At 37.4% G+C, this 25109-nt stretch overlaps 1 protein-coding gene across 5 annotated transcripts in view; it reads left to right on the top strand.

Moving 5' to 3' along the window:
* PTPN3 (protein tyrosine phosphatase non-receptor type 3) overlaps window positions 1–25109 on the top strand; it is a 152476-nt gene that overhangs the window by 59074 nt on the left and 68293 nt on the right. For 4 of the 5 annotated variants that reach the window (XM_061344287.1, XM_061344286.1, XM_061344289.1 and 1 more), the window contains exons 2-6: window positions 12512–12666; window positions 21458–21565; window positions 21715–21772; window positions 22849–22927; window positions 24360–24404. In XM_061344287.1, coding sequence (XP_061200271.1) covers window positions 12512–12666; window positions 21458–21565; window positions 21715–21772; window positions 22849–22927; window positions 24360–24404 — 445 coding nt within the window. The remainder of the gene's footprint in view (window positions 1–12511; window positions 12667–21457; window positions 21566–21714; window positions 21773–22848; window positions 22928–24359; window positions 24405–25109) is intronic. The other variant, XM_061344288.1, reaches the window with a different exon arrangement.

Genomic DNA, 25109 nt, shown 5'->3' with positions numbered 1-25109 from the left:
CATTCTCAAACATTTAGTTGTTTCATTCTGTAAATTGCAGAGCCTGGCTGTGCATGGGAGCTTCAACAAGCTTGTAAATGCAAGGTTCAAGAGACTTGCTTTACTTCAGATAGCAACAGGAAGCTTTGTTAAAATAGTCATTTGTTGGATAGCTGTGTTAAAAATGAACAAAACCCACATAAGTGGGTTTGAATTACTTGTGAAGGCATTATATGTCAGTAGGAGAGTTGAAGAGAAAAACAACAAACCCAACAAAACACCAAAAAAATCTAAAAGCAAAAACACAAACTGAAAGGAGTATTCTCAAGAGCAAGCAGCTTTTTACCAAGTCGTCTTTCCAAAAATCACACTCTATCCCGCTCCATTTTACAACCCCAGACTCCAGTCATGGCTTGCCTGACTTCTGCTTGCTGTGGATGCAGGCTGCCTTCTGCTTCCCGATGGGTATCCCCTTCACTGGCCACAGATTTCCAATGTCCCAGTGTGTTCCTCTTGATTTGGGGTTGGAAACCAGCTGTCAGAAAATCACCTGAGCCTGGTCACATTATCTGTAGCAACTGGAATAGGCAGATTTACCTCTATGCCAGTACTGTGAATAAAAAGGTCACACAATGAGAGAAAGAAGTGTTATTACTTTGGTAGCTTTGTGGCAGAAGGTTTAGCAGGTGTTTACCTAAATGCTGGCCCAACGTTCTGACCCACCTTGTGATATTGGAAGGCTGCTCTGCCTGCCCTGGTGCAGGAAGGTGTTTCATGCCGCTGGGGACCCAGCTCTCCAGATTGCCAGCCTGTATCTAAGCTTGGCACTCAAGCCACACTGCATAATGACCAAGCCACTGCTTTTTGACTGCTTGGGGGATTTAAATGAATTGATTTGTTGAAAGGAAGTAGCTGAGCAAAAGATAGCTGCCACTGCATTTGCAGTGGGGGGAAGACACAGGAGCAGCTATTTTAGATGGATGCTTTTCAGAGTGATTTCCTTGTGGTGTGGTACCGTGTGGTCACTAGGTGCATGTTGATCTTGTAGTGTAATGAAAAAAATGCCTAACAGGGATGTAAATGTTTAGATTTCACTGGTCTAAAACATACACTGTTTAAATGCTGATTGAAAAACCACACAGATTGTTTGCAAGATAGGACGTCTGTCATATGTTTACTCTTCTTTTCTTTTTTTTTTAGTTCACTGTGTAGGAAATGCTTTTCTCTTTTAAAGTGAGTATACCCAGGCATGTGCAGAGATTGGAAAAATGGCTAGCTGTTTTCGGTGTCAGTGTTACTCTTTTTTCATTTACCTGTTCTCTTGGTGCAGGAGGAGAACTTGTGCAAAAGCCATATGCAGTAAGTGCCACTGCAGATCCTGGCAAACAGCTTGATCTCATCAGATAGAAAGAAGATAACAAAGTGATGTGATCCGAGATGTTTTGAAGTCTCTGAAAAAACAGAAAGGGGAAGAAAGATGTGTGCTTTGGTAAGCTTATAATAGGAATCTGTCAGCTAGTCATAAATGGGGAGGAATATGAAGTGAAGATGCGAGGAAAGAACTGTTCTTCCATGACAGTTTTTTACAAAGTGCAGATGTTCATAGGCTGGCTTTCAGTGTCCATTTACTTTTTCTTCTTGAAGGCTTGGAAAACATCACAGTTGTAAACTTTCTGAAGAGGTTCTTCTGCCCTAGTTCCCTTGCATGGCAAATAAACTTCATACATGAACACCTTCAGTTTTGCTAAACTGAATATGTTATGATCAAAGTTATCAGGAGATGTTTTGTCTTGTTTAGATTCTGGCTTTGAATTGCAAAACTTTTGCAAGGCATTTTCAAGTTCTTTCCTGTAGTTTGAGAGGCAGATTCTGGTGTAATTCCTTCAAACAAACTAGCTTTGTGAGACTTTTGGATCTATTGAGCTTGTGTCATTTTGAGCAGTCCTGGAGGATAAATTGAATACAACCAGAGCATCTAAAAGAAATTATTTTTTATGTCCTTATAGCTTGAAGTTAGATTGTTAGTTTTAAGTTCCCTCCCTAACAGAACAACTTTTATTAATTTTTTTTTTTTTAAGGAAGATTTACTGTGGTCGGGTTATTTTACCATCTTATCTTCTTTCTGTGGTTAACTGTGCAAATTTCAGTGCTTTCTTTCAGATCCCTTTGAGGACCTTTTGTGGTTGTGAGCTTTATAGCAGAAGTCATCTGTTATGCTTGAGACAATATACTTTAAAAGTATGTAGCAGAACATGGATTATGAAATAAATGAAGCATGAATGTATAGAATGTAGATGCATGAAGTTTCAAGCTTTAAGGTCTGAAATAAAAGTCTGCATGTGGAAAGATAATTCATAGTAATTCTAAAGAGTGGTTTTTGTTCATTAGGTAGGCTTTCTTTTGAGATTTGGATGTTTCTCCAGCAGGAATGTTTTCTTGCAAAACATGTGGACTGAGTTTTTTTCCTGCCCGTGATGAAACTTTTTCTTCTCAAGTTTGGGTAGCACACCATCCTGTGTTGTGTTGAGGAGCAGATAGAGTAATGACCATGAATGAAAAACACTGGGTAACAGTGCAAAACTTTGTGTTTGTCTACTATGGGATCAAGAACTCTAATCAAAATGTAGCATATAATTAAAAATTGCTTCAAACCTGTTTGAGTGCATCAGCTGAGTGCCATTTGCAGCAGAAAAATGGTGTCATCAGTCTTGGCTATTGCTTGCCTGTTTCTGAGGCTTGTGAAAGCAATAAAAACCGTTCTAGCTAATGCATGAGCAATATTAGAAATCTTGACCTGCAAACATAGTGTATAGTGTGACACTGGTGTGGATAATCCCTATTTTAATTTTTTTCTGTCTTTTTAAAATCAATAGAAGTAGCATAAGCAGTTCCTAGACTGCTTGACTAGTATCATACTATGGGTGTAGTAAACCAGTAGAATTTTCCCTTTAAAAGTATATTTTATATATGTTTTAATCTTTAGAGAGAGTGTTTGGTTATTTTTTTTGTGCACGCCTTCCTGAATCTGTAATGCAGATTAAAATTATCCTTAATTACCACAATTTCACTTGGTAGTAAAATGGACCTGATGGTTCTCAGCTGTCATGCAGTAGTTCACAAAATGCAGTTTATTGCCTACTAATAGAATATGATTTCTTTTTATATTTCAGTTTTGTTATGGTAATTAATGTGATACCTGAGGTTTCAGAATATTTTAGTAGCTTGTCTATGTAAAATTCAGCTGTGAATGCTTATTTGGTTTTAAAAATTTGAAGGCATAAATTACTTATTATATATAAACCAATGACATTATTTGGTTACCCAAATAATGTAGGTGTAGACACAGCTTCATACATAGTTTTACAACAGGGCAGTTAGGTTTAAAAGAAATTGCCTTTGTATAGCTTAGCCTATCCTGAACTATTTATGGGACATCTTGGTAGCTGGGCACTGCAGTGCTCAGATTCCACTTTTACTCAGCTTTTCATGTCCTTCCACTCTTCAGTGTTTTTAACATAAGACCCTCAAGCTGAGGAAGGTGAACTTTGACTTTCAATCTGCAGCTTCTAATTTGAGTTCATGCAGTCTTGTTTGTAGCCTCCCCAAAAGGCTTTATTTAGGAAATAAGTAGTGATAGATATGTGTTTTTTGAAGAGACTGTTTTCTTTTGCACTGTGGTGCTGTTAAAAAGCTGAGGCAGGCGATAGAGGAAGCCGTAGAATTCCTGAATTCCTCAATTGGCACAGTGCAGGAAATGGAGCAATGAGTTGTTATTGCCCTGAGTGCCCTGGCTTAAGGTGTTATTTTTTAAATGGGTTTTTAAAAATAAGCACCACAAAGATCTTTTACATGAGCAATAAAAATTACTGAAAATGTGAAAGCATTATAAATATGCCTTGGTCTCATAGGAAATATGTAGAACTTGAACAGTGTAGGAAGCAGATATCTCTATTACTTCAGTTGTTTTTTCCTATTTGTTTTTCTTATTCATTCTGCATGCAGTAGATGGTATCTGAACTACTGCTAGTCCAGTGTCCAGAGTCTTAGAGTAATGCTTCATGCTGTGTAAGATGACACATTGGATTCTGCCATGACTTAGCTGCATGGGTTCATTTTCTGCATGTAAAGCAGCATCAGAGAAGCTGGCGTGACCAGATTCACACCCTTGAAGTTTGGAGGGTGGTTCATACAATCTGGTTTAGTCCTTTGCAAATGTGGCAAAAGTATTTTCCTTAGAAGTTGGATTAAAGGATCCTAAGAGCCTGAGTACTGAAATCGATGGTCAGTATTGGTTTTCTACCAATAAGCTCTTCTAGAATTTAATTAACTTTAGGTTATCTGATTTCAAGATTAAGTTTTCAGATAACTAGTCTTGCTGTTGAACATGTTGAGAGGCTGCAATAATTCTTTCTTTCCCTACATGTAAATATTATGACTGTGTAAAGAATATGACTGTTTTGGCCAAATAATTTCTATAAGCCTATAATAGCTGCCTGTCCTGTTTTATTACTAGCCAGTCTTTGTCCTCGTCAATCTTCAGAGCAAAAAGTGTTATGCCTGAAGCTGTACACATCTTAAGATTTTGCAGGTAAAAATCTGTATGATGCAGGTAACTTAAACCTTTTGCTAAAAAAAAGGTAAGGCTGAAGAGGAAGAAAGATCTCAGAAAAGCTGAAGTAGAGTCTTTGTCTCTAAAACTTGTCTGAATGAAAAAAAATAAATATATATGTAAAATTTTTATATATAAATACATAAAGAACAAACATTTGACATGAATAATCCTTTTTTTAAGGATAATTAATTTACTTACTTTTGTTACTCTGTGACAGTAAGTGCAGCTCTACTTTCTGTAACTTAACCAATATTAATGTATAATTAATGGTCTGAAGAAAGCAAAGCCTTTTCTGTTACATCTCTACAGTATTTTGAGAGCATGGAATCTGTCATCAAGGCCCTCTCTGCCATTCGTCAAGAGACTGAATGGCTCCCAACAGAAGTGGTAACCCCAGTCCAGCTGTGTGAGTGTACATATGTGTGTACCAGACAGCAGAACTGAATTAAGAACGGGTGGCTTACTGTGCTGCATGGCTTATCTCCGCTAGGTCTTTGCAGCTTCTCACAGTGCTTGCATTGCCCTCAGTATGTTGTTGGCTTAGTGGGATCTTAAGGACATGTCAATCAAGATACAGCTTGATGCTAGAAATAAAACTCAGGTTTATTTCGTCTCCTGGCCACCTTCTCCAGTCCATCTTTGACATTCATGTGTGGTCTTGCTGAATCCAGATTTCAACATAGCTGGATTTTTCTTGAAAACCCTTCACAATACAAGTTTACCGGAGATATGTTATAATGGAAAGCTAAGTGAAGTGCAGGGAAGGCTTGCAAAGCACTTAATAACTCAATCTTATGCATTAATTAAGCACCTAACCTCTTGTAGTGGTCTGAGGGTTTTGTTTATTCAACTGCATATACTGGATTTTCTTCTTAGAGGCAATAACTACTGAGCAGTCACTAGGTACCTGATTTCTAGACTTAGGGAGGATCCAGTTTTTCTACTTACTTATTGGCTTTTGACAGTAAAATAAAAAGTTAGGTTCTAATTTTGTGGAGATTAGCAAAGGAAAGGGTATTCAAAATTACTTGTGGTCTGGGTTTTGTTTTTAAATCGAAGCTTTTTTTCTTTGTAACTACCTTCATTGAAGTTAAAATGCTTTCAAGTACTTCCTAAATAAGCAAATAGAGATAATATCATATACACGGTCTACCCTGAAGGCTTATTTGTGGGTGAACTCCAGCATAAAAAGCTGTCGGATGAAGAAGAGGTATCATTATATTTTACTATGGAAGAATTTTTTTCTTTACTCTGTAGGACTTCTGGTAAATATTGGGCTGGCAGTATGTGTGAGAATATATGTTAATATAGGTATTTTCATGCCTATTTAAGTTCTAACTTTAAAATGCCTGGGGTTTTTTGTTTGGTTTTTCTTTTTTTTTCTTAATGGACTCATTTTCTCTTTTTTTCTGGAAAACTTAAGATGATGAGTAGAATGACTGAAACCTTATCCATGCAATTTTTAATAACATATATTCTCAGAATGCTCTGCTAGACCTAGTCATTATTTATATGACAGGCAAATATTTTTGCTGTGCTGGAATTTATCACAGATGTTAGCCACTGGAAGCAAATATAAGAAAACTGAATCTTTAATTTTTTTAATATTGATTTTAGTTTGGGGTGAAGAGCTTCTGTTATAATGATATTGCACTCTCTCTTAAGAGTGACAGTTATAAACCTTGCAGCTACTGCTTTGGATATTGTGTGTATGTAGAGATACACACAGACTTTCAACATGGATATTAACCTTTATTCTGGTTCTAATTAAGAAGATGCTTCAAGAAGCCTTTCTTTCTTTGTATTTAAATTTGGAGGCATTTTTACACTGTACGATGTAATGCTTAATCATCTAAGGCTTTCAAGCTGGTTCTATGTTTAAAGTTTAATTGATTTTTTTTTTTTTAAGCGATGCAAATTTTCATCATGTGATACTTCTAGCCTCCAAATTGACTTTATATATCATTTATGATCAATATGTCACAAAAAGTTTGTGGGATATAATTATAGGTAAGGAGCAAGTGGTAACCTGCATGCATTGCTTAGAATGAAGTTTACTTTAGTTGTTGCTTTAGTAATGCCTTGTAATTTGTATGGAAATGTGTAAATACTGCATTGTGGTTAAATATCTCAAGGATCTTCCTGCAAAAAGTTAAAATAGAATTTTATATTCGTGGATGACATCTAGTTTCTCATTGGGAATGTAGAAAAGGTGAAGTGTTTCCTCTGCAGAAGGTGAAAACAGAAATTGGTTTTCATAGGTGTTGAGTTAAACTTCAAGTCTTCTATTCAGAAAATCTGGCTGGATAACTTAACCCTCATTAAGATTCATTGATAACATATATGGCTTTGAAGTATTTAAAAACTTCTTAACTACATGGGAAGAAGAATCAGAATATAGATTAGTACAAAAAATACAGGTTGACTAAGGTTATTTTATCTGATAATAATTTGGGAGATTATTTTAACCAGCAAATAGGCAAAGCTGATGCATGCTTAAGAGCATTTGTATTGGTTGTCTTAAGGCTCTGTGTTGATACAAACCCACCTTTCATTTGTTATAATTCCTTTTATTCTCATTTACTTTATTTCATATCTTTGAAAGATATCAGTAGGTAACTATGAAATGTAACTATTATTGAAAGGACAAAGAAGACTTGCCCATGTCTTTAGTGTAAGTTTTTCCCTTTGACAGTGAAAGTGGGTTAGAAGAACTATCCTTTCATAAATGACATTCCCACAGATTCTGTAATGTTTACAATTTTCAAGAGCCTGACATGTAACTGTACATTTTCAGTCATGAATAAAGAAACTCTGAGAACACTTGGAGTGCAGTACTCCCTTCTAGAAAAAGCAGGAGTACACCTACTTGCATGAGTGGAAATTTCCCTGTTTACCCAATGAAATTGTGGTAATGAATAATTCATAGTAAAGTAAAAAACAAACAACAAAACCCAAACAAACATAAACCAAAACCAACAAAAAAGTCCCCCAAAACCCACACAAAAACCCCAAACAAAACCCAACAAACAAAAAACCCCCAAAACTATTCACAGTTATATATGGTGTGATTATATGTAGAAGGTCTTTGAGTTTATACTCAGCAAATGTGCTCTTAATTTAATTCCTTGGTAACAAGCACATTAATGATAGTTATTCTGAAAATCAGGTCATAGGTTTCCTTTACTAACTATTCATAAGCGAGTTGGAAAGAAATTAAAAGTTGGTACGGAAAAAGCCCTTTTAAAAGTCAGTCTGCAATACAAAAGATGAGGAAAACAAGTTATTTTTGTTCTGCTTGACTGCAGCGCTACTGCAGGAGAAGGCATGCATAACCAAACTTGTCCAGAAATGCGTTTAATGTACTTGGAAAACATTAACTTCTTTTTGTAGTTGTATTTGTTGCTCCTGTAAGCCTGTTGCATGGTTTGATTATAGGATAGAGTTTGATACCCAAGGGTGAAAATAACTGTTTTGGGGGTGGTTTAGCTTGTTTTGTTTTTTAAATTAAAATATAACTCTCAAATTTCTGGATTTGAGATGTTTATTTTAGGGGAAGGGGAATAATAATTAAGCTACTCATTTATTGATAATGTTCAAATATGTCTGTGAGATTTTTGTTGGTTTGTTTTGTGAACTACCCTTCTGCCCAAGGCTACAAAGTGGGAGCTATGATTTGCATGTGATGGCTGGTCCTGGTTACTCATGACTAGAGGCTGATTGCTGGTGTTTACAGATGGCATCTGGTCTTGCCTGAGATCTCAGTGACCCTTCGCCTCTCCCAAAAGCAGTTGCCATTGCAGGTTGCTTTGTGTGATTCCACGTACCCATTTATATTGCACTGGGTTGATAAGCCATTTCAGTAGTCTGGGTCTATTTAAAATACAGTTTTAAACACAAGTCATATATGGAAGAAAAGTAGTAGAGCAGGTGTTAATAACTGAGCTGCTCCCCTCTTCTGTTCTCCTTCCCTTGCTGTTTAGACTAGGGATTCACAAAATTGTTTCCTTACAGACTTACTGAGCATATAGCATGTTAACCTGGTGCCTGTGATGTGACACCTGTAAGATAGCTCCTTCAGGAGCTTACTGTCTGCAAAGTAATGTTGAGGGCCATGAAGGTGGGAAGTAGAGGGTCTGGCTTTCCCTGCTTGAGATTCCTAGCTGGTGGTAGTTTCTTGAGGCTTGACTAGGCCATTTGAGCTCCAGTTGACTAATGGCTGTAGTGTCCAAACACTCAGCTGTTTATACCGATCTTGGCACAGTTTCCATGGTCAGCTGGCTCTGTCAAGGACAGCCTCAGCTGGGCCTCTTTGAATGCTGTAAACACAAGCCGTGAACTTTCAATGTGTTATTGGTTCGATTTTACATAAAGTTGTAAAAATCAAGGAATTCCACTTTTTCATTTGTGCACTCCATGTGAACTGGTCACACCTATCGTGTTTGAATTTCTTGTGATGAATTTCCAAGTTATTGTTTCAGTTGGGGCATCCAGCATATAACCTGAAGATACTAAAACAAAAGTAACTGTTTAAACAAAAGTAACTGTGAAGAACAGGCATAAAAAACAACTGTAACCTTAATCTAAAACTTAAGCATCTCTCTGATTTTATAATGAACAGCAACATTCAAGTACCTATTGCTGTTAGTTCTTGAGTAGTTTCTATAAATATTGCCAGACAGACTGTTAACAGCTTTGTGACATAGAAAACAACAGGTCTGACCTGCTGGAGGACAGAGGGGAGTTCAGCAATAACAATGCACATTGTATGATCTCTTTCATAGCATTCATAATTCTTGTTATTTTGTGAAAAACTTCAAAATGGAATTTCATCCTTGTTGCAGATAGCTTTAGGATGAAATTCCTGTGATCTTTTGTGTACAGTTGACAGCATTTAATGGAGACCTGGGCTTAGGTTTAGAGACTATGAGGGGCAATGGTTGAATTTCATGTAGAAATAGATACGTAAGTGGAGAAGACATTTTAGGGGTTTAAGTTATAAAGAACATAGGGGAACCTAATCTGAAAATTAAACCTAGCCTACCAAGTCCACCTGAAATGTGGGCTAGGTTATCTAGGTGACATGCTAGGCTTTCTACTGAGAGGGACCTTGGCATGAAATGGACCTGTAGTTATCTGTGCTACTATGTACAGTCAGTTAAATAGAAATCATCAGTTTGTTTATCTAGGTTTTGGTTTTTTTTTTTTCCACAGCAGTAAGAGTTGGGAGCTTTTTAAGCTTTTGGGTTTTGTTTGGTTTTGGCAATTTTTTTGTTTGTTTTGGTTTTTCACCAGGTAGAAAGAGCACATATATATAGATGTTATTGGTGCTATTTTATCAGCTTTTATATTTGAAGCTTGAACAAGTGAATGTCAAGATCTAGCTGTATTGTAACAGTTGAAAAATAATGCTCTGCTGGAGTGTGGTTAGGATTAGGTATCAAAATTTCCACAGGGTCTCCAAGCATGGCTTATCCTGCAGCACACTCTGCAGTAGAAGCTGGGGGGCTCAGTGGGATTTTCTTGCTTTCTCCAGGCAGATCAGGAGCTGAATGTTGAAGATACCTTGTGGTTGTTGCTCTCTGCTGCAACCCAGCTAAGGTGGAAGAGAAGTAGAACATCCATAGAAAAAGGGAACAAGTGGAAGTATAAGATCAAAAGCACTGGGGGCGGCAAGTGAGAAGAGTTGGGGAATATGAGCAGAGTGGTCAAATGGTGCTTTCCCAAGAGCAAAGTCTGTAAGGTCAGGGAACATTAGGCATTGCAATGCGGACTGAGCCCCAAAGGCCAGGCTGACAGCTTTGAATGTAGCTGCCAAAACCATTTCCTCACCTAGTGGCTGAAGAATAATTTTCTCCTCCATGAAGAATATTTTCTTCCTTCTGCCCATCAGTGGACTAGTTGGTAGAGAGCTATTTCTGCAGGTGAAAAGTTTCGGGGTTTTTCTATTTGTTTTGGGGGATGGAAAGGGGCAAAAAGACTGTGCAGCCTTGTGTAGTCACCTGGCTGTTTGGTAAAAGTGAACACAGTGCTGAATAAGTAGTTTAAGACTTAGCTGCCAGAAAATTACAGAATCTGTGATTGAAGGTGTATACAGTTGTAATCTGTCTTCACCTTCTGTATGTCCCTCGTCATTAGATGACTGCATGTTTTACTTATCAACAATCATTGCTGAATAAGAAAGCCCATTTCCTGGATTAATTAAAAAAAATCAAACAAAAAACAAAAAATCAACCAATAAAAGACATGGCAAACTGCAGACCTTATATCAAAAACAGTTTCAAAGCTATAAGAATATATAATGGTTTATATGGAAATGCTGTTCAGAATTCACCTAAAGAATTCATCTTTTTTTCCCTCCTTTAAAAACAGAAGAAAACAAAAAATGCCAAAGCAAACAAACAAACAAACAAAACCCACACTTTTGGAAAATAATAGGAAAATACTGCTGGTTTCCTCAGAAGAAATGCTGGCTAAATAAATCGATCTTGGCAACTTAGAGCATTTGTTTTAGAAAATAAAGATAGCAAACTGTCATTTGGCTGTCAAAGAAGAGTATGAGGGGAGTATTAGCTGAATTCTTTTGTGTGCCTGACTTCTGAATTTTCTGTTAGAAGGGAATTGTAACAATTACACATTGTTACGCGAGGATGCATCACTGCACTCCTTTGTTGCCTGCCCCTGGTGCTCTGTACATTTTTGCATTTTTTTGTCATGTATTTCACGTTTGCTTTTTGTGGTGGGGTGTGTGTAGATTTGTTTCAGAATTTGTTTTATTCTGAATTGTTCAGCATCTTTATCTGCTTAAAAGGCAAACCAGCCTACGTTTTAGGGCAGATACACAAATAAGGGGAAATTGCAAAATAGTCCTGATGTTGGCCCTGTCTAGGTTGGCCAGCAGTCTAGGAAACACTCATAGTGTGCAAGTCTCTTTGTAGTTAGCCTGTAATGAGTGAGGTATAATGTGATAATTGGTATGGTAATTAACCTGGAAAACTATCCTCTGTTTCGCTTGCCAACTGGCTTTATATGCTCTGATGTTAATGGGTAAACTGATCCAGTGAAGAGAAGCTTGAAATGTTTACAGGCTTGACTGTATTTAATTACTCTCTTATTTCAATGACTAGCTTTTTTTTTTTTTTCTTTCTCTTTGGGATTCATTCTGTTTTCTTTTGAATCCGTAAATATGGCTGTTTGGTGTTCATGAACGTTTTCTCCAAAACAGGAAAAAAAAACACCCTAAACTTTTTTTGTGTGTGTGTGTATGTGTGTGAATGTTCTTTCTGGATTCAAATTTCTGACTTCATAAATTTATGTATGCCAGGCTGTAAAATATTGACATGTTCTAATGTTAATTCTGGTTGCTTTGCACATGGTGTTTGTGTATATATATTTTCCTGAAATAAAATGTTGTTTGACAGGATGTGATCTGTATTAACACCAAGCTGTTTTGTAAGTTAAGAGTAAACAAAGTTTTTTTTTATCTTAGTGAAACTTGTATGGTAAATACAGAAGTATGAAGGAAATCTGTAAGTGGGTGAGAGATTTACTAGCCACAGGGGATAAAAACTTGTCTCAACATTGTCTTCCTGGTTGACAGTAGATGTTTGGGTGGGTTTTTTTACTGATTTAAGCTAAAGCAATGCCAAATGCCTGACATAAGCATAGATTTCAGAGGTTACCTGTGATTCCCTTTAGAATGTTCACATTTGTAACATGGAAGTGCCTCTATATATATACATTCCTGTTCTGGTATGCAGCATACTCATTTTACAACTTATTATTTTTTATAACAAGCATTTGCTACTATAGGTATTTGGGATGTAATAAGGTCTGCATGATGTGGATTTCTCTGCAAAACCATAGATGTAACATAGTGAATTATAAAAACTGCTATTAAACATAATTTCTGTTCTACAGGTTATTCGGCAATAGTTATGAACTCCCGTTTACGGGCCTTAGGTGGGAGGATAAATAACATACGAGCATCAGAACTACCGAAAGAGAAAACCCGGTCAGAGATAATCTGTAACGTCCACTTTTTGGATGGCTCAATACAAAGCTTCAAAGTTAACGTAAGTTTGGAAAACTACTTTTTTAAAAAATACATAGAAGTTTGCTTGAAAGCCGAATATCAAATGTGGGACCCTGTGGCATGAGATTTCCAAAAGATGGCAAAGATGAAGTGTTGCCATTACAAATTGCAGAATTACTGGTTCTGAAATGGATTTATGCAGTGCTACTTTAATTTTCTTTAAAGTCAACCAGCTGAAATGTCACAAAATATTGCGTGCAGATTTTATCTGGGAAAAGGTCTTCTGTATGATATGGAAACTATGAAGAAACAGATCTGGTGATCATTATCAGCTATGAATAAGTAATTCATATTTAAAGGGGACTCCCAAATTTGGATGTGCTTCTCATCTCATCAAAGCACTGGTAGTGTTAAAATGAGGAGGCCTTGTACTGATGTCAGTACATGTTTTCTGAAATGTACAGATGTGAATAGTGAAGATGTCATGGCTTAGTAGGACAGTTCTGTTCAGTCTTTTGTACTTCAGTGTAGTTTTTTTGGGAGCAGCGAGGGAAAGGGGATTAATGGAGGTTTGTACTCTACACTTTTACTGTATTTTATCCTATAAATATTATGGTTTATAACCTTTACTGCTTAAAATTATTAGTTAATTTTAAATGAAAACAAAGGAAACACTTTCACTCCTCAGTCAATTTTCAGTAGAATTATCTGACCATGCAGAAAAACTGTGGATGAATTAAAGTAAATCATATGAATTTATGATATGATACTTGTTTTAGCAATTTACCCTATTTCAGAAGTATTTTGCTGAGAAAGCTGCATTGTTGAATCTATAATGTTATGTGTACTTTATTGTAGGAGATTAAAAACTTCACCTGAAAATTGTATTTTCCTAAGTGTTATTACAGTTCTGTTTGCCGACTAATTTCATTTTTAACTTTATCTGTTTAATATTTCTTGAAATAGAAATTATTTGGTAGATAAACAGATTTTTTTCTAATATATACAGAATTAGGCTCACATTTTAGTATATATTTTGTCTACTATATATGTATGTATATTGATATGTGTCTTTGTGTGGGTGTGTGTATATATGAAGTAGCTAACATTGGGGACTGGAGTACAAGGAAAGTAGGTATTTAAGATAAAGGGTAGCACATCAATAAACAGTTTCCATTGTTTGTATTCAGAATGCTCTAGAGGATTGCCTTGTCTATCATTAAGCTAGCATAATTGCCTTCCCCCCTGCACAAAGATCTTTGAAAAATTGGGACTTTTAAACTTTTTGAAATCCATGCATAGTAGCGTAATTCTTCCCTCTAAACAAGTGTTAACAGAGCTTTAGGTTTACTGTTTGGCCTGAAGTCCAGCATTGTAGAAGTGAACTTTGTTTCTCATTTCGTCCTTTGAGGAATGAATGCAGTAGGATAAATGCGAACCACTTTGAAACTCCAGACTCCGCTGCCTTCAATACGTATTCCTGCTGGTTACCTCCTTCATCCAGGAACTGGAAAGGCCTCCTTTACTGCAGCTATAATGCTGAACTGTCATAGCAGTACTGAAGGACTCATTATTGCTGAACTGTCATAGGGGTACTGAAGGACCCATTATTGCTCAGTTGAAAAGAAGCAGGGAGCATGGCTACCCTACTGTGTTCTGGACTAATGCAAAGAAAGGATTTACCGGAAGATTTATGTTCAGAGTACTGAGCTTTCTTCTCAGGACTGACTACAGAGAAAGCCTGCACTTATCTTCTAGGATAGCCCTTCCTAATTGCCTCACCTTGAGGACTGACTAAGGACAGGCTTTGCCACACTGGTTGTGTTGCAAGTTTCATTTCTCAAAAGGGTTTAAAGCCATCTGCATAAAATTTGTATCTGAGTTCTGCTTACTTTAACAGAAAAATTCAGCATAGTGAAAAATCTGTGCCTGAGTGAGCATGTGTTTTTTATTTTAATTGCCAATATCACTCAGTTTTATGTCTGTTAGCAAAGAGCAACTTGGGCCTGTGGTCAGTCTGGAAATCAGCTAGGCACGTCTTGAAGGAAGAATAGTCTTGCCCGGAACAGATTTTCCCTGCTACTGTGAATTCTTTCTGTGTTACTGTAGAGAAACTTTTTCTCAAATCAAGACATTGATTTATAGATCTGACTTTGCTCCATACTGTTTTGCATCATCTTTGAGTTATGATTCTGTCTTAGTACCTGTGATTATTGCTTTTTTAACAAGTTGGCTTTTGGTATTAGGGTTTCCTTCTAGAAATAAAATGATTAGGCAGTAATAATGAGAAGAGCTGCACACTTGAAATGTAAATCATAAGGAATGCTTTTCCTTCCCCACCGTCTCAGTTAAGTTCTTCCTTCCAGTATTTGTGAAGGAACATGATTGTTGCAATTAAAACCAACAGTTGCTGTTGGTATGTTTCAAATTATGGGCAGAGATATGTGTCTTACAGGTTCTTTTTGCTTATGGGTGTGAGTTTTATAATTTTAAGCCACTCATAGTAAAATGCAATGATGTGGAATTGTTGGATCTCTGTCACTAAGTTTTCATGATGGATATTGTTTGATAACACGAGATCTGTGTCCTTGCATGTCGATAGAACTGCTGTATGATGTTTCAGGCTGGCAACAAATATTTAGTTTTATATTGAAGTAGAGGTTAGTATACTCTGACTGCAAAACAGTAAGGCAGTATGAAATTTGATGATGCCTTTGGGGACAGTGAGAAAGTGATCTGACCTACAGCAGGTTTGTTAGTCTTAGCCTTTCATGGGGCCTGACTTCATAATAAATGCTGAAGGAAAGACTTAGTGGAGGGGAAATTTTTCTGAAGTTAGAACTGGAATGACTAACCTCATGTATATGTTGTTTTAAATCATTTTTGACGCAGAGGAAATGCAGTGGGTCAGAGCTCTGTGAGCTTGGATAAATATTTTGTATGACCTTTATATAGGAAAATACTACACTAGAGTGTATGGAATCTAAAAGAGTTACGGGAATAGCAGGGAGCTGGCTCAAGAGGTGGCAGTAGATCTTGCTGAAAAGGAGATGTTAAAAGAATACAGGGATATTAATAGGGTTCTTGACTGTCAAATTTCATTAACATGTTGCTATTGAATCTCTTCCAATAACTCAAAAATGCAACTTTTGAGGCCTTAACAATAAAAAAGGATATAGGAATATGAGGTAGCAGGTAGGTTATCTTGAATAAAGAGTAATTGCAGTGAAGGAACCAGTAATGTAAACTCGATAGCTTTCATAAGATGATGTAGTGGGGGAGTTTTAAGCTCTATTTTCAGTTGCAGACAACAGAGGAGAGCACTTGTAGTTCGCAGGCTGAGCTGCTCATGTGTTATTGTTCCTAAAAGGGGAACACTATTAAGCACTAGACAGGGGTCTTCAGCCAATTACAAGAAAGTATTAACAGTGTTAGTCTTGGCATTGAGGCAGTCTTCCAGGGAATGTCACATATGGATCCTGGCTACTCACAGATGAAAGAGGGAAGTTCCAGTCAGGCAGGCAAAGAAAGTACAACTAGGATGTTCTGCAAAATTCAGGATCTGAGGAAAAAAGAGGCTCTTCTTTTTATTCTAGCTAAACAAAATCTTGCATGCACTGAATAAGAGTGTCAGGTGAGTAAATAAATTCCAGGAACAAAAAAAGGACAGTTAGCAGAAGAGCAAATAAATTAGCTGTGTGTAAAATTAGTGTGGAAATTAAAAGAAAGCATAGCAGTTCAAACTCAGAGGCATATGGGGACCAAAGGACACAAGCTGTTTGGTGGTAGATGACTGTTACAGGCTAAATTAGGAAAGAAGAACTTCAAACAGCACGAGGGGCAATGGCTGTTGTGTCTGAATTGAGACTGAATTTGCAAAAGCTTAGGTGGTGCTTAACTTTGAGGTTGTCATTGCCAGAAAGTTGAGGCAGAGCTCTTGCAGAGGAGAGGGACAAAGGCATGTGCTACAGGAGGATGTTGCGCTGTTCTCTTAAAATAATGCTTTGTACCACTTACCTTGTAGAAGTTAACAAACTGAAAAGGATTATTTGCATATTTACTCCTTCACTTCAAAGAGCTGACAGTCTTCAACTTAGGTTTATACAGTACTTAAGACAGTGGGTCTTGATCACCCCGGCTTCTAGGCAGTACTTGACATTAAAAATAATGAATAGGTTCTTTCTCTTCAAAATAGTGTAGTTTACTAGAATTAAACTTGACTAATCTAAATTCCCTAAATACTGCAGGAAATTGTGGCATAGGCAAAATGTAATAGGTGTTAGTTATGGCTTCTTTAAATATTAATTTTTGGCCTATCCAACATAAGTTGAAATATATTTAAAGGCAGACTGTAAATGGAGGTGAATGTGGTTACGTAGTGGTTGATGCAGGGCTTTTAACAGTTCAGAATAAAGATTGGTAGATGTCAGGAAGATGGAATAAATGAAAATTTCTGGTACAAACAAGCAAACGTCTTGGAAGTGTTTCTTTTTAGTAGAAAAAAAAATTCTTAAGAGCTTGCGTCACTGCAAGAGAATAGGCTAGTGTGAAAAATGGATGTTGTTTGTCTTTTTTATCTCATTGTAGAAAGGCAGGAGCTTTATTAAGAATACCTTAACTACTTGCTGTAATGGTTGACAGGGTTAAAGAGAATTTTCTTCTAATGCCCAGTTTAGCTGAACAGTGTTCATGTTGATTTGCCCTCTTCCTATGGTGGAGGGCAGTAAGAATAGTGTGCTGTGAAGCACTTAACATGTAGTATTAGAGTACACTGTCTTATCGAATGTATTGGAATGGATGTCAAGGTTCTAAAGCAGCCATGTGACATGGTTAGCCTGCCTCACTTTACATCTTAAAACTGTTTATGTGCAATATAGGTTGAAGATTGTGTGGTGTGAGCTGTGTGGTAACTTTTGGGTGTACAGGCTGAAAAATAATTCAGGTGTTTCATAAAGCCAAAGCTGAATAAATATAGATTCTTCTTGAGGAAAACCAAAAATCTTTGGCTTCTGGAATTTTAACAACTGAAGACCTTAACAATTTAAAATGACATTTTATACTTAACTAGGATTTCTGGAGTGGATACTTGATCTAGGCACTGTGCAAGAAACTTTGTGTTTTTAATACAAGAGAGCAAGAGCTGGAGACACAGAAAAGTACTGTTAGAAATTGCTTTTGGTAGAAAATATGGAGAGAAGGAAGAGAAGGAAATAGTAGGTATGCAGGTGGAGGAGAATAGAACTGTCTGAGTAGCTGAAGCTTTTTTATGTAAACCCATGGGTGCATTGCAAAGAGCAGTTGAGCTGCTGAGCAAGAATATCCTAGCAGGGAGCTTGCTTGTCTTCAAAAGAAAACAGAAAGCATAGCAATTCATATGTGCTGGGGAGAACAGGGGGCATGCATTTGTGAGAAGGTGGGGAGACAGAGGATGAAGGCATCTGAAATGGGATGAAGGAGCAGAAGCATGAAAAATGAGAAGGAAATTAGGAGATAATGCTGTTGCAAAGAAAGGAGACTGAAAGGAGTCAGAAGTGTTGAAATTCAGAGAGAAAAGAAAATTAGCAGAAGAATCTGCCCTCTGTGGTCTTCTCCTGCCCCATTTGTAATGAAACTTGAGAAGCCTGAACACTTTCTTTCAACAAGTCTATGTCTCATCCTCTCTAATTACTGGTTTTGGTCACAATATGACTTCATTTGCTCATTTAGTTCGTGTCAGAAGTATGCACCATAGATATGCAATTACGCTTCTGAGCAGTGCTTGTGTCATGAGATGTCACTTGAAAGGGTTTTAATGTTCTGCTTATAGAAACACAACCCTGGGGAAATGAGTATGATATGTATAGTAAGACAGTGCTAAAGATGTTCACACCAGGAAATGCCCATTATTTCAGAGGGTTAAGGTGATGTCTGCTCTTTTCATAGGGCCCTCTTGTGTACACATACGATTAATCTCTTGACAGCAAATCTCAAGTCTTCATAGTGGAGCCCACTTCACTGGTGGTGCTGGACAGAGCTGCACAGCAGACTGGCTATGCGTGACAAGGGATCCTTGGTTGTGTGGTCCTTACCTGTCACTAGGTCTATACTATTTAAGGGGAAAAAAAAAGGGTTTGATCAGTGTTGTGGTTTGAATATCCCAGAGAACAGTATCCTGTTCCGAAGAAGGGGAGGGAGTAGGAATGTGCGGCTGGGGAAGGAGGAGGTGGCAGAGCTCCTGCTTTTGATGGCTGCACAGCCTTACAGGCCTGAGTGGACTCACATTTATTGCAGGGCCTTTTGTTGTGAAAGTTAAACAAGATGGGAGACTGTTGGAGAGGAAAGGATAGTTTCATATGTAAGACAGTCAAATGTTGGCTACATTGTTTTCTTCATACGTGAGTTTGATCCAGGAAAAATGGGCACAGCTTTCCACAGGAGGCCAATAGGTGGCTGTTACCGTACCTTACATCTGGAGCCTGATGTGGAAACACTGAGCATTCCTATCACAAATGAGCTGCTGGGAGTTTTGATCTAGCAGTAGGAAGTGTTGGATAATATTCCATCCTCCAAAATAAGGTAGCCAAGTGGGCGTCTTGCTTGAATCCTTGTTCTTCTTTTCCCATCTTTTAAATAGAAAGTTTGCTTCTGTGATAAAAAGGAAGATTATGGTATATGTTACTATTTAAAGCACTCAATTACAAGAGTGTGGTACCCTGTTAAAAAAAAAAAGATTAATCTGTCATCTAAAAAGGACTTGAGTGTTGTATAATAGGCAAGGTCTAGCTAAAGAGAATTGAATGCAGTATTGGCTTATTAAGTGGGCATTCTTATGCACTGAGTAAGGCTGGGGCCATCCACAAAAATGTGGTCACTCTCATGCCTATACATGAGGTTCTTTGTTTTAAAAAATTAAGAAATTTGCTTAGAATCTATAGAATCATAGAACAATTAGGGTTGGAAAGGACCTTAAGATCATCTAGTTCCAACCCTCCCTGGGGGCTGGGACATGGACACCTCACACTAAATCATATCACCCAAGAATTTGTCCAGCCTGGCCTTGAACACCACCAGGGAGGGAGCATTCACAGCTTCCCTGAGCAACCCATTCCAGTGCTTCACCACCCTAACAGGAAAGAATTTCCTCCTTCTATCCAATCTAAACTTCCCCTGTTTAAGTTTTAACCCATTACCCCTTGTCCTGTCACTACAGTCCCTAATGAAGAGTCCCTCCCCAGCATCCCTATAGTCCCCCTTCAGATACTGGAAGGCTGCTATGAGGTCTCCACGCAGCCTTCTCTTCTCCAGGCTGAACAGCCCCAACTTTCTCAGCCGATCTTCATATGGGAGGTGCTCCAGTCCCCTGATCATTCTCGTGGCCCTCCTCTGGACTCCACAATTGTACACAATACTACAAGTGAGGTCTCACGGGAGTAGAGTAGAGGGGCAGGATCACCTCTTTTGACCTGCTGGTCACACTCCTTTTGATGCAGCCCAGGATACGGTTGGCTTTCTGGGCTGCAAGCGCACACTGAAGCCGGCTCGTGTTCATTTTCTCATCAACCAACACCCCCAAGTCCTTCTCTGCAGGGCTGCTCTGAATCTCTTCTCTGCCCAGCCTGTAGCTGTGACTGGGATTGCTCCGACCCAGGTGTAGGACCTTGCACTTGGCATGGTTAAACTTCATGAGGTTGGCATCAGCCCACCTCACAAGCATGTCAAGGTCCCTGTGGAAAATCTCTGCTTAAGAAATCAGAGCTTAAATCAGAACTTAATTTTTAAGAAATTTGTTTCAGAACAAAATGCTTGTCTTTGGAGTCTCCATAATTTTCCTCTGGTAATTTTCTTTTTTTTCACATGTATATTTTATTTTTGCTTTTTAAGAGTAAGACCTGGAAAATCTCATGAACAATTAGTTTGCTATATTTCTTTGAACAGACCAGATAGCAAGCAGACTTGCGTGATTTTTGTTCTGTCCAGCAGTTTCATATGTGAAAATTTAGACATAAAGTGCCATACAGCTTTGCAAACTATTATGTATTAGCATATTTAGGACTACAGTGTTCTTGAAGGGAGTTTGTTCCTTTTTGTGGTTGTGTTTTTTTTCTCTGTTTGTTTGACTTTTTAGTAGAATTGGTTGGCAGTGTTCCCTGGCAGAATTTATTAATCCACAATACCATGGCATGGAGATACTTGTTTGGTTTTTGAAAATTATACTATGCTCATACTTCTGGATCTCTGCTGCCTGTATAATGCGCTGTTGCACCAGTTCCTCTGTGGTACCTGCCCTGAGGGATGTCTAGGCAGAGAGCACATACTGGCTGAATGGCAGCTGAGAAGCACGTGGGAGTTCAGGCTGAAGGACAGGATCTTATGGCTGGAGCATAGGACCCTACAGTTTTTTTCTCTATCCTCGTGTATACTTATTTTGCCTTTTGACAGCTGATGTGGAAAACAGCAGAGACCAGAGCAGCCCCATGTGGCTGTAAGCCACCCTTGCAGGATGTGCTCTGTAGAACTGAAGACTATGGTCCAGGGAGAGGTTGCTTAAAACTGAGTTGCTGGATTGACCTCAAATGCTTGTTGAGTTCATGTTAATTCGTGTTAATTAAGCATGAGATTTCACATGCTTAATGTATTTTGGGAAGGAATCCTCTTTAAAAACCAAACTAACTAAAGATGCTTTTATCAAAATAAAGTTCTTGTTGCTGGTAAACTTTGATCCATAGAATTAGCAGCTATTTTTATTCATGGGTTATTTAAAAAAAAACCCTCACAGCATTTATTTCAATTAATTGTACCTTAAAATATGTAAGTGTTGCAATGGTTAACTTCTAAAGTTTTCTTGTTTTCAGAAACAAGACACTGGACAGATTTTGTTGGATATGACCTATAACCAGTTGGGTGTGACAGAGAAGGAATATTTTGGTTTACAGCAAAATGAAACTTCAGTAGATTCACCTGTAAGTATAGTAAATAATATATGTGTACATGTATATGTGTATATATGTATATACACACATGCATATACATGCATGTATACACACATATACATGTACACAAACATAAATTAACAGTATTCATTTGTAAATATTTTTAATCCATCTAATAGTTTTTCATTTCACAGCGATGGCTTGAACCAAACAAACCCATTAGAAAACAGTTAAAAGGTAAGACTTGTTTTTAATATTGTTTTTAATCTTGATTGTAACTGTGTAGTCCTGCTTTTCTGGGTTTTTATGACTAGAATAAATACAGTTCGTGTAAATTAGTGTGTCCAGGTGGTAGATTTTCTTTACAAACAAGTCTTGTCTTTGCCAGCCTTTTCTGCAGAGCTTTCTTATCTTTACTGCTAGCTGAGTGCTAGTAAGACCTGGTAGGTCTTTGACCTTTGATGCTGTAATAGCATCTACACCTGGCTTCTGAACAGTATGGGGCACTATGGCTGTGAAAGCAGTTGTCATGTCATATGGCGCCAGTAAATTCCTCCTGATAGGGCCGACAAAGGAGTTTTGATTGAAGGAAGTGGAGTCAATTTAATGTATAGATTCTGACAATTTCTTGTTGCAAGTATAATAATAACAATAATAATAATATATATGCTTCTTTTTAATTAAAAAAAACCATAATAAAACAAAACCCCAACCCTACACACTTCCAAGTGCATGTGTTCTTCTACTATGTCTTGTTTATAAACAGTGTTGTGCAATACAGAATGCTTACCAAGGACAGGCTGGTCAGCATGACTCTACCAGGTAGCAGTTTAGGACTGGCTAACACTGTCCTAATTTGTGCTGTGACACTCGAGTTTCATTTTTCACTTTTCTCATTTCTACCATATGCTATAGATTGCGTACAAATTGAAGTAAAAATACATGATGGTAACATGCTGAACTTCTGTTTTATTTATATATAAGATCGAATTGTGCATTATCTCAATTGAGATGCTTCAATATATTTGCCACTTTTTTCATGTCTCATACCAATGAGGTACAGATAGCTAACTAATGCCTTTTATGTAAAGTAGAATATACAAATGAAAGCATCACAAAATCTGACAGTATTTTCTTTTCATAGTTGGTGTTCATAGTTGGGGATCACGAGACACATCTTGTGGTTTCTTTTAGATTCATGAGAAAAGCACAAGAGATTTCTATGTGATTCATGTCTTTTTTCTATAAATATAGAAATTAAAATTTTTTTCTTTTTTAACAAAAATTTGATGTGTTCTTCTAAAATATTGCAGGAGGTTTTCCCTGCACCCTTCGTTTTCGTGTAAGGTTTTTTATACCTGATCCTAACACGCTTCAGCAAGAACAAACCAGGTAATTTCTGTTTGATGTTTTCTTCCATGACCTAGGAATATGTAAAGCCCTCCTTTCCCATTTCCACAGCTTGACAAACTATGCTTTCTTAAGTTGAAAACTTTTTATAACTTTATGTATTCAATGTGTTTGGAATTGACAGCTCAGTGCGATGCTCATAATCAATGGTTTCTGTTATACACAGCTTACAACTCCAAAATACAGCCCAGAGTATAAGCAGTTAACTTATTTGTATGTTGGATTCTCCCTCCCCACCCCCCCCTTTTTTTTTTTTTTTTAACACTTTCATTACCTGAAGTACTTGCCTGTTGCATTTTTTTACTATTCTTTCTGGATTCCTTAATTAGATGCAAAGATTAAAAAGTAGGAAAGTTCAGTGATTCAGCTGTCTGTGTGCCCCAGGTCTATGTTACGAGTTTTGTATCAACACTGAGTCAGTTTTGAACATGTGTAGTAGATTTCATGTTGGGGGTGTGGGAGGGTGGTGTTTATTTTGTTTCAGGAAGGACAGATAACAGTTCTTGTTTTCTAGTCTACCCATTACTTGTAACATGCAAAGACGACCTTTAAAATTTACTTTTGTAACCTGTCTCTGAGGTTTTGGGGTGATGTGGTACCTGAATTGCAAGCTATTTTCAATTTACTTGTCACAGGGTTTTAACTGGATACTTGTTTAGTTCAGTGCTTGTCATTTGGAATTTAGAATTCAGATACGCCCATTAATCTGGCTTTTTTTGTAACTTTCATTATTCATTTCAGTGATTTGAGAATAGAAATAATAGATCATGTTATATGATACTTCTTGTAGAAAACTTAGCTGTTGATTTGTTTTGGTATTTGCTAATCACATAGTTGTAGGCTCTTCTACAATTTTAAGCTGAAATTATTCAAAGACGTGCTCTGTGTGGTTCCTTACATCCCAACTCCTCAGTATCACTATAAAGTAACATTGTTGAGCACGCTAATAAGAGCAAGGCTGAACTGTTCGTGGACAACTGTTTCAGAGCTTTTTGTCAGCATCTGCTATTTGAGAAATGTCTTGTCCTCCACTTAGTAGTTCTAAGATAGACTATCACAGTCTGGGGTTGGCTTTTTTTTTTTTTTTTTTAGGTTATATCCAAGATGACTGTTACTGGGAGTAAAAGAGCCCAGTTCTGTAATGGTTTCTGTTCTGTAGTGTTTGTTGTGGCATTAATGCTGTGGTCCTGGAGTTATAGTACAGACTGCCAAAAGACCTTTAAAACTGTTGTGAGAGTGAGTGGGTGTATGATTGCATTATTTGTAAATGCCACTAAGGTTTATTCATCTGTTTGCATAGCTTGCCAGGAAATCTTAGTAAAATAATACTAATGCATGTAACCATTTAACCCGTGCCTTTAAAAAGTGAAAATAAACATATGTTTCGTTTTCTTTTCAAAAAACTTTGCTCTAGGCACTTGTTCTTCCTGCAACTGAAGACTGATATTGTGGAAGGAAGGTAATAAGGAGAATCTTTCTCTAGAATTCTTTTTAAAATAAAATTAAATACCAAAACAAAGCAAACAAACAAACAAAAAAATCTGAGGGTATCATTGCTATAAAAACGCACCTCGTGAAATATTGCTTTAAAAGAAAATAAAACTGCTAGGGTAAACATTACAAATTTCCGTACAGCTCACTTATGAAGAACAGTTTGCAAGGCTGTAGTGAATGATCTACAGGAGGTGCTGTGTGTTTGTAAAACATGGTGTGCCAAGCATGGTATTCCAAACGTGGGGACCCACTGTCTAGTACAGTAATTGGGATGGAGTAGCAAAGTGAATTCTTGCTCTCATTTCTCATTATTTCATGGTTATGTTCCCTCTGTGGTGGGCATATAACCAGTGGTTCCTTTGCCTGTGTTTTGTACATTTTGAGAGGAAAAAGGAGGTCTGAGTATCTGCTGCCAAATGTAAATTGCCTTTAGGTGCTGGCTTTTTGATTCCATGCGGTCACTTTTGGTCATGAGATTGGAGCTGTCTTTGTGCTTGGCATTTGGCTAATTTTAGTGTTTGTGTCTAGTTTAGAGTATGCCAGAATGCAGCTATTAAAATGATGTCCAGAGCCCCATAAAAATCCCTTACAAAGGTGTCCTTTTATGTTTAGTTACTTCCATTCACTTAAGCTGTTGCACAGCAACTAGCTTTTAATGCCCAGTCCTACT

The sequence above is a fragment of the Neopsephotus bourkii genome, unplaced genomic scaffold (genome assembly GCF_033783945.1).
Source record: "Neopsephotus bourkii isolate Nb327-2 ecotype Australia unplaced genomic scaffold, CSIRO-AGI_Nbou_v1 NB_207, whole genome shotgun sequence".
Lineage (NCBI taxonomy): Eukaryota > Metazoa > Chordata > Aves > Psittaciformes > Psittacidae > Neopsephotus > Neopsephotus bourkii.
This window is presented reverse-complemented; position numbering and strand designations above follow the sequence as displayed.